The 10496-nt window shown below is 40.2% G+C and overlaps 1 protein-coding gene across 2 annotated transcripts in view; it reads left to right on the plus strand.

Annotated features, from left to right (window-relative positions):
• The window catches only part of CERS6 (ceramide synthase 6), a 310243-nt gene that overhangs the window by 140967 nt on the left and 158780 nt on the right, over positions 1–10496 (plus strand). For both annotated transcript variants that reach the window (XM_019522753.1, XM_019522754.1), the window contains exon 4: positions 9103–9160. In XM_019522753.1, the coding sequence (XP_019378298.1) occupies positions 9103–9160 (58 nt within the window). The remainder of the gene's footprint in view (positions 1–9102; positions 9161–10496) is intronic.

Here is a 10496-nt window from a genome sequence, read left to right on the forward strand (position 1 = left end):
TTCCTTGCTGGGCTGGGGCTGGAGTGAATGCATGATCCATGCCCCAGGCTGGAGTGGGGATGGAGTCTGCTGTAGCCAGAGCTCAAGAAAGGGTAAGTGGTGGGGGGGAGTGCATGTGGAGGAGCAGAGACAGTGGGATGGGGGGAGATGGTGGAAGAAGCAGGGGAGGCACACAAGATCAAGAGAGGCTTCAGGGAAAGGGGGGAGAGGTGACAGGGGCACAGGCAGCAGCTGTGCCTCTGGCCCCAACCCTGGCTCAGAGCTGCAGCTGGTGCCAGAGCCACAGCACCTGCTGGTCATTGTCCACCATACCCCCTACTGCCTCATACTCGAATCCAAGGCAAGGATCTATTCTCCCCACTGGAAAAATAAGCCTAATATTATATGTGTGTTTGAGGTAAATATGCTATATTTGATTTAGGCTAGTCTACATAAGACCCCTTCCCAGGAGAGGTTTCCCACCACTAAACTAAACAGCGGACAATTTGTCAGGCTCTGCCAAGGGGCTGGATAGAATCTTTATGATTCTTTTGTTTCAGGAATCAATTTTTATTAATGAAGTAATTAAGAGTTTAATTTCAATTTTTGGAATGAAAGTTTAAGACCTCAATTGAGCCATGTCCTTGAGAACATGCCCAACTTTAAGCATATGTGTAATTGATTTTAGAATTTGGTCTGTATTTAGTGCTTTGGACCAGAGCAGGTTAACTTGCAAAGGTTCTCTTTCCCCTTTTCTTGCTGCTCTGAATCCTTCTGGAACATCTTAAAATTTTATTAGCAGCTTGAAGTTAAAAGGCTTGAGAGGTATGGAAATCTGCTCTGTACTTTGAACCAAGAAAGCACTTGTCATGTTGAATGAGAGCAGTCAAATCTCTTAGCTCATTCCTGAGAAGTGCTCTAGAGTGCTCATTTAAAGATGCTGCTGCTATGCAAGTCTTCTGCTTTTGAGAAAATGTTTGATGTTTATATGTGGAGAGACATTTTTTAGCTCTGCTGTCACCCCAGTACCGTGGTTTCACATATGAAACACTAAACCATTTATTAACCAAGTTAGTTCATTCTGAGAGCTCTCAAAAGTGGTATGTTTATTTAATATATTCAGGGCACCCACATTTTGCCCAGCGGAAGGCCAAATTGTCATAATGTTTTGAGTCTCAAAGATCTACCTAATTGTCATCAAATAAAACAGATTGTTGCTGTCCTTTTCTTTTATTATTGGATGCAAACTGGTACATAGAGGTTTCCCAGCATGGGCTGCTCCCCCTGGAGGATTTCACAGTCAGATCAATCTGATCCCTCTGCTGGCAGCTACTTTGTTTAAAAAAAAAAAAAGAGGTAACTTGCACACTTGCCAAGTAAAACTCTGAAATCTGCAGTACATTAAAATGGTTGTCAGTCTTAATTAAATATATTTCCTTAGAATGAGTGGCAGTCTATTCAAGATCCTGGGTCTAGCAACAAATGAAGCTTATGGCAGGGATAATATAATAGGATAGAGAGTTCTGGTGGGTAGATTCAAGTGTTTGCAATCCCCATGTTAGGTGTGAGAACTCCTCTGTGCATTAAGTGTCTGGTAATCCCATGCTGCAGGCAATTGTGCTTATCTCTGTTAGGGGTCAGGAAGGATTTTTTTCCCTTTTGTGAATGCTTTGTTTGTGTTTGCCTTTCTTTAAAGCACTGCACATTTCCCACCTTGAGCTGTGGCCATTTTGTTTGGTGTATACAGATGTTCTTGCTTATACTTAGTAACCTCTCATATAGCTGGCTAGAAAGTCTTGCTCTTTTGCTCAGGGTTCCACTGCTGGCCAGACTGGGGATCTGGAAAGAATATTTACCCCAGGTTGTACCGCTGAGGACTCTGGGATTTTTGCCACCTTTTGAACATGAATCATGGTCCCATTCCTAGGACCCTCTGGGTTTATGTTAGTCAAAATATTTCTCTTCTATTTGCATAACAGAACATTGGCAGTCCTCTCCCTATACGCTGATTTTATCTGTAGAATTTTGTAAGTTTTTTGTTTTGTTTTCATATACATGTTTTGTGACTCTTGTGTACGAATGGCCAATTTTAGGAGTCTTTGTTTAACTGGTGGCTTGCAAGTGTAGGGAACAGGACTCAATAGGCTTAATGGACCTTTCTAATCCTGTGTTCTTAACTGTAACATGAAGTCTTTAGGAGCTTTATTATATAACCTTTAGCAGACATGGAGAAGGTTTCCAAGTCGATGTCAAAGAGTGCTTATATAGCCATACATATATCAGGCCTCCTTAGGGGGTCTGGAAATAACCATCCTATTAACCATGACAGCCATCTCAGGGCTTCCATCCAGGTCTGATAACCAGGGAAGCAAGGACCAGGGAACACAAGCTGGAAACATCTCCTGTTAGAAGTATAGGTGTATTCACATGCACTAAATATTTTTGCATCACTCCCGCATTATTCTGATTTGAAAAGCAAAGAGAGAGTGCCCTCAGCCACACTATGATCAACTCCTACAAGGCCAGAGCTGTTCACCCTGTTGTGAAAGGACAGCATTCACCTTTGCAACCCTTTACCTACCGTGCCTCCCATACATATCTCTTCACTAGGGCTGCAGTAAGCCTTGTGCTGTCCCTATCACAGGGGTTTTCAACCTTTTTGGGTCAGTGTACCCCTAGCAGCTGGTCAAGAAGGCAAGAGTCCCCCACCAGCCAGATGAGCAGGCTGGGGGGAGGGTGCCCTTGCAGCCAATCAGCGACTGGGAGTGGTGCGTCCCCCAGGACCCAGTCCCCCCACAGCTGATCACCGAGCATGCCAGTGGCACGACCGCAGCATAAGTGCCGGCAGCATGGCAGTGGCACTCACTGCCAAGTACCCCCTGAGGCCGTAAGAAGTACCTCCTGAGGCAGCCCTGTGGGGGAGTGGGAGGGGAGAATTCTCCTCTGCTTCCTGAGGATGTCCAGAGCTAGGGGACACTGGGCCAGGGTGGGGGGAGCCCCCTGAGGTGGGGACTCCATGGTGCTCCCAGGCTCGCCAGCATGGACAGGCACCCAGCCTGAGGGACTCCTTCCCCCTCCCTCCTGTGGCACCAGCTGTGTGGGAGAGGGGGAGGCAGGGAATTCCCCCAGGCCAGCCTGTGGAGGGGCTTTCCCTCCCCCCCGTGTATTGTGTAGACCTGTGCTATGGGGGCCTGCAGCTCTGTGCCTCTGCCCCCCTGTCCCTACAGGTTGATGGGCACAGGCAGGAAGCAGGCTAGGGAACAGAACATCAGGGTAGTCCCTGCTCTGCTGGAGCAAACAGCATGGCCCCAGGACTGCAAAGCACCCTGGGATGCTGGGGGACGTAAGTTGACTTGAAGCAGGAAGAGATCTGGGACAGAAGTTACATAAACCAATTTGACATAAATTGTCTAAGCTTGATAGTACATACCTCCAGGTTTACCTTAAACCGGTTTTTGCCATATTGAAAGCGATTTATGTGCACTGAACTTGTTCTATTAATGGTTTAAACTATTTTCTGATCACGTAAACTGGTTTGTGTGTAACTTCTGTCCCCTAGTCTCAGGGTTAGACAGTGGCTGAGTGGGGGTCTTTTGAAACAGAATTTTGAACTTTGTTTACTGCTTAAGTCCTTCTTTGGGTCTGCCTCAAAATGCTTTCTTAAATCAGGAACAGGTGTTTATATAGGCAACCATTGATCCCCTGCATCATAGTGTATGAATATGATGTCTTGTCATGCCTGATGAATCTATTTATGGCTGACAAGCCCAGTTTGAGAGCGATACAGCTTGTTACATGTTTCACAGATTTACATGTTGTCTGGGTTGGAGTCCCAAGTTTATAGCATGCTGCTTTCTTCTTTCTTGCTTTGCTTCCATCCTCTGGATCAAAGCTGCTTCATGCTGAGCTGCACCCAGTGGAAGGTGTTCCCTCCAGACTGGGCAAGATTCTGCATGCTCCTCCCAGCTTTCTATATAAATGTTGAATGACTTATAATTTTTGCACACATCATAGTACTGCCATAGAAGGTGATCCGACTTTCTAGCAGAGCCATCTTGAATCTCACTGTACAAAATATTCTTGGGGACACAGTCTTCTCCAGTTCTCCTGACATGGTAGATCCATCACAACCTCCTTTTCTTCATAGTGGTACGTAAGTGTGCCAGTCCTGTGTACTCCAGTACCTGTTTGGTGTTCTGTCTTCCCATTTTATTTTCACGATTGTACACAGATATCTGTGGAAGCTGTTCGGTCTCCTTATATGCCTAACATATGCAGTCCACATTTCTTAACTGTAAAGCAGGGTTGACAGTACCTAAGTCTCATAGATTTGCATCTTCACCTCAGCTGGTAGTTGCTGTTATTTTATGTACTTTTTTGTAATGGTCTAAAATTCTTAGCTGCTTTTCCAATTCTGTTGGTCAGTTCAGTCTGAAGGTCAAGATCCCCAATTTTCAGATTAAAAAAGTAACCCAAAATCTACTTTTCTTTTTGTGATTAAAATAAAACACCACTAATATGAAGATTATATATATTAGTGGTGTTTCATTTTAATCGCAGGAAAAATGTGGATTTTGGGTTCCTTTTTTTATCTGAAAATTGGGGATTTCTTTAACCGGAGAAAACTAGAATCTCTGCTAATAGCAAAGCCTGTTCTCTCCTTTCTCCTTCTGGCTTCCCATGCCAAAATATGGTATAATAATTCTCTTGGATAGAACCTGTATCTGACAGCCGAGTTTCTGATAACGCAGCAATAGTCTAACCAATTCATAGTTTAGTAGGGCCATTTTCAATAAATCAGAGTCAGAATCGAACCCAGGGAACAGAGTCCAAACACTTCAGCATGCAAGTCACTTTATCATTTTGGCCAGTATAGCTCACACCAAGACCTTCAGTGTGTCTGCGTAGGCAAGGTGTATGGAAGAGTGGAGGCTACCTTAAACCTGACATCCCATCTGTAGACCATTGAGAAGTGAGTGTTTACATATAAAATAGACTATTTAAGTTAAAGTCAGTCTTTATAAGTTCTAAAGGAATAATAAATGATAAATGGATGCTATAAGTGAAATGGGCATTATATATTTATATGTGGTTTTATTACAGATTGTAAGCCATGGTTAAATATCCTGATCTATAATAAATCTAAAACTGACCATTTATTAAAACATCTACTCTTCATTTTACCATTTATAAACCATAAATAGAATCTTAACTGGAAAGCTGCAGCTTTCCTTCTCTATTTGGCACCAAAACATGATTGTAAGTAACAACATAAGCAGGCCCACCTGTGATTACTTTTTGGTCCTCTTGTAGAACTGAAGAAAACATACAATTGGCCTTTGTCAAATGACTGGCAAAATGTTTTTGATGCACCCACTTACAATCTAGAGCCAGTTCAAAAGTCATGTCATAACCATAAACCTGCAACTGAAAAATGTGATTGGGAGACAAAATATACAATGAACTGCAAAGAGTTCAGCCAAATATTTGTTATGAATCAAGTCCTAACAATATAGTTAATTTATGCAAAAAGTCATCCATCTCCAACAGTATCTTCCTTGAATATTGCTGATGCATGTCAGGGGCAGTTTTAATGAACTTTTGCTGGGGTAGCTGCAGCCACATTAGGAGCACTTTGTCAGAAGTGGCTGTGCTTATACCTGTAAAACACTCCTTGTGTAGACATGGCTTCAGATTACCTTCCTTCCAGTGGGAAGGTGGGAAACCGTGCACTGAACTCGGTGACAATTCAGTTTATTCCCAAGGGAGCACATCTGTTTGTAACCTCAAGGCTGGTAGTAAGTCCACAACTGAATTACTGATAGTCTGCAGATATAGACAGTATCTCTTCCAATCTTAAGACTGAAGGAAACATTTGCTGTATGCATATTTCTTTAGACTTTAACGATTCAGAAATATCACTTGCCCTTGAAACAGTCAGAGCTGTTGATTTAATTTAATGGTAAATTTATAGGACTCAGTATACTTTAGTCATATTTAACAAACATCTTGTTGTATTTTGCATTTTTTTTAGATTTAATAAGACATGCATAAATTAAATACTAACCAGTTATTAAGTTAATTCTAAGTAGCAGTTAACTTCACAAGATGAAGTAAACTGGTTATTTAAATAGCTAAGCTAGATCATTCATTTGTTACATAGTTAATATCTATTGTATCCAACATCCATTTAATAACCCCAGTGCATATAAGATTGGAATTAAATTCATATATCTACCATTATCTTAGCTGTAGATACTTTACTGTTAATTAAAACAATATGCCTGTGTAGAACTGAGCTGAGGTGGCATGGAAGAGATCATAAACCTAATGTAGGGGCTTAAGATTCTACTCTGTCTGTTTAAATTGGACAACATTTTCCTTTGAAGCAGTCAGGAAAGGAAGTTACCAGACATGGATTTAATGAAAGACTTTTGCAGGTATTCAGTGCACAAGTAAAATATAATTGCTATTATTAAAGCTTAAGCCCATAACTTATTGCAAAAGGTACGGGGTGAAGACCATGTCCTTTTAATGTCTTACCCACCCCAAGGTTGAGTAGCATTTTGTGAATGGTATTCATCATGAATTCTGTTATTTTTCCCCCTATGGCCCCTGGCAGATGTTAATATAATGGCATGATTGGAGTCTAAGGAATTTTATGCCCCATCCCAAAAATCGCATGTCTTGCCATGTCTCCTCTGAAGACTCTGAATTGAAATGTCCCATAGTTTAACCATTTAAGTCACTGAAAACTTTAAATGTTTATAAACTCTTCAGTAGACTTTAACCATTTTGCAGTATTGTGACTTCTATCCCCTAATTACAAATGTCCAAAGCAACGTTTTGAACTTTACCTTGAAAATGTCAGAAACACTGACAGCGAAAGATAATCGTAATCATTCGTGCTGTGCATGAGGAAAGGGGGGAAATGCAGCAGAAGGGTCTCATAGTAATATTATTCACTGAGTACAATGATATAAATGATTTATTACCTTCTGAAATATTTTTTCTGTTGGCACAGCCTTACAAATTCTACCAAAAAATAGCATGACTTTTGCTTTTATTCATTAGGATTTGGCTGATAAGGAAATTCTTACTCAGATAATACTCCTTCAAACAATTGTCATGATGATTATCTGCTCACACCTTGACTTGAAGATTTCTACTAGCAAAGCTAACTTTCTCTGAGTGCCAGCTTCTTTCAGTAATTCCTGGGGAATTTGACATCAGGAAAGACGAATGCTGTTCTGAGAGTTCTTGAAGAGTCCAACATTTATGTAGTACCAATTGAGTAATTTCACCTCTGCAGTATTCTGAGTCTTATTGGACACGAAGAAACTGTTTTTGTGCAGCTAAAGCAGTCTTATTTTGAATTTTACTGGCATTTTACACTCTTTCTGCATAATTTGTATTGCATTGGATTGACAGGCTAGATTTGACTCTACCTTTTAGGGACTTGAAAGTTTCACTTTTAGACAGATGGCTTAACTTCCCCTTAAATAGGAATATGTTTACAGATGAGAAGATACTTCACTAATATATACTAACATGTTTCAGTGACCATTGACTGTAACCAAATAATGTTTTTCAGTATTTACTACTTTTTGGTCACTAAACATTTTAGTAGAAATGTTTAAGCACTAGAATATCACCTAACTCTTTCCTCTAATATCTGCTGGTATTTCTTGACAGTGTTATAAACAGTGTCACCGGTATTTATTTTCAATATGTCTAACCTTCAAAAGCACCACTACTTTTTTTTCAAGAAGTCATGTTGTATTAGGCCTTGACTTTCACTTTTTTCACTTCCTAGCATCTCTCCTTTTCTCGCAAGGTGTGGCTTGTTTTCTCAATTGTCCATTCCATAATTGGATCCATTTGGCTCTGCTGTTCAGTTGAGTCCAGTTTTTATTTCTTGGGTAGATGGAGTCTGGTCCAGGTTGATTTACCTTGACTTCTGTGTGCAAGTCAGAGTGGATCTGCCTTACCAGCATGTTGCTGGGCTTTCTTCTGCATATCTGGCTGTAATGCGCACTCTACTGCCTTTTTCTGTAGACCTCTTAAAAGACTACTTACCTCTTTATAGTTAATAAGAGGTAGAGAAATATCAGAATTATTCTTTACTGAAAAACCTCTGCATTCTTTAAATACCAACAGCAGGATTTTGGTGAGCTAGCTACATGCAGACTTACAGATCAGCTCATTCACAGGTTTTTTTCCTGAGACCCTCTGCAACAAACTAATTTCCCTACCCCAGGATCCAGTATATAGAGGCCACAATAGCATGCCAGTCTCACTTGGTTACTGTCAGGCATAGTTTTATATTCTATGGTCCAATTAATTTCTTGCTTTAGTTATTAATCAAGCTATGTTTTCCCATTAATATTAGAAGATGTTTTTATTTTTTCTCAGTTGCTCAATTTTTCCTGTCAACTAAGCTAACTTTTTATTTTGGGTACTAACTTTTAAAATGAAAACTAAAAGTTCTTAGAACATAAGGAAATCAGTCAAAACGTGGTGCTCATACAGTTACTTTATAACCACAGGGGCACAGACGGATGCATAAACTTTTGTAGTGCACGGGCAGTCAAGACACATGCCAACTAGCTTGGTATAACTGTTTCTTCTGTCAGTTCCTGTTCCATACTAAATTATACTAAACAACAACCATTTTCTCCTGTAAGAAATTATTGTAATTTGGGTTTTCTTACTGTGGAACAGGAACAGAGACAAATTATTAGTGCCATGTTCAACTGCATTGGGTGTCTTCAACCCCTTTTCAAAGTGGTATAACTATCCAAGCACAGGAAGCCAAAACTTACAATTGTAAAAGCAAAACTTTCTGAAGATTCATCCCAAAGACTTGGAAAGAGTGACAAGGATTCAGGAAAGCCTGTAGCAACGTGCTTAACTTGAAACTAAGTGCTTGCCTCAGTTTATTTCAGTAAAATATAAGCATGTATTTAAGTGCTTTGCTGAATCAGGGGCCTCATAACTTAATCTACAGAAAGAGAAATCTGATGGTGTTGGTTGGCCAGTGCACACTGAGCTGACAGTATAATGGGGGATCAAATGTTGTAAATCTAATAATATAGAATTAATCCATTTTACCTTTTGCAGGTGGAAATTTACATTTTACCTTTATATATTTACCTATGGAGTACGGTTCCTGAAAAAGGTAGGAACTCCCATTATTCTATCATGCTTTTAGAACTGATTACAAGTCTATTTAAAGTCATAAAATATATAATTATGGTTTAAAAATACTCAATCACTAACAACAAAAATGTGGTTTTGTTATTCAGATATATGCCATGATTAGCTACTTATTATTGGCTATTAAGGCTGCTACTTAAGCAAAACACCTAACCTCCTCTATCCCTCAAACAACAACAAACAAAACACCTTTGGAAGATTATTTTGATGGTGAAATTGTTGGTGTAATAACATGCCAGGCTTACTCTAATATTTATCACATTTAGGTGTTAAGCTGTTAAAGGTACTTGCCAATATATTTATATTTAATGTTAAATTACATTTAGTATATTTATTTGACTACAAGACAAGGTGTTTTTTTTCCTCTGCAGTCAGCATGGGGAGCAAAATTGTCTTACATTCGCATACAAAAAAAATCTGATTACATAGATGCATTGTCTATCATTAAACTACTGCCAAAAGTTCATGTGCTCAGGAACATGCTCAGATCATGTGCTCAGAAACAAACTGTAAAGTTGATTATAGTCATGCTCAGTATTGGCGGCGTCTAAAATACATAGCTCTTATTGGGCAAACATTCTGATGGGAACCTACCACAAGAATAGGTTACTGCAGCCCATCTGAATAAGATATATGGTAGTGCTCATTGTGCGTAGTCCCCCTCAGCACCAACTCTTCTTCCAGTCATGGTGAACCACTACTTTGATTACGTTTAGACTTCCTCTTCACTCCCACAGCTGAGCTGCACCTTTAACATATTGTGAAACAGGCTTAATGCAAAGTGATTTAAACAATTGTTTTTGCTTGCTATTTGAACCAGCAAACAGGAAACTTTGATTTAAATAATCAGTTTTAATCTTGTTATTAAACAGGTTCGTTTTTATTAAACAAACATTATTTATTTAACAAATTAAGTATTTGGTGTAGTTAGTAATTTGATGGATTGTTTCTGGTAGAGGTGTACCAATACATTGGTTCATATCATATCAGCACTAATTAAAAGGAAAATTGACATTATTGGCAATTGGCTTTTTTTGACTGATGTGGCCAATAATGTTGCGGATAAATGCTGTGTGCAGGTGCACAGCTGCAGCCTGCTCATGGCCAGGACTGAAGCCTGGCAGCTTAAAGGTCAGCATGCAGCTGGTAAGTCTGTCGGGGAGGGAAGGAGCATGGTGGGGAGCCAGATTGAGGTCCCCCTTGGTGCAGAAGGGAGTGGGGCAGGGGCAGGTGCTACACAACCAGACTGCTGGTGTGCAGGGGCTGCCCGCTGAGGTCTGGAGACAGTGCTTGGGGGG

This window comes from Gavialis gangeticus, unplaced genomic scaffold, assembly GCF_001723915.1.
Source record: "Gavialis gangeticus isolate Ggan-Ray unplaced genomic scaffold, GavGan_comp1, whole genome shotgun sequence".
Classification (NCBI taxonomy): Eukaryota; Metazoa; Chordata; order Crocodylia; family Gavialidae; genus Gavialis; species Gavialis gangeticus.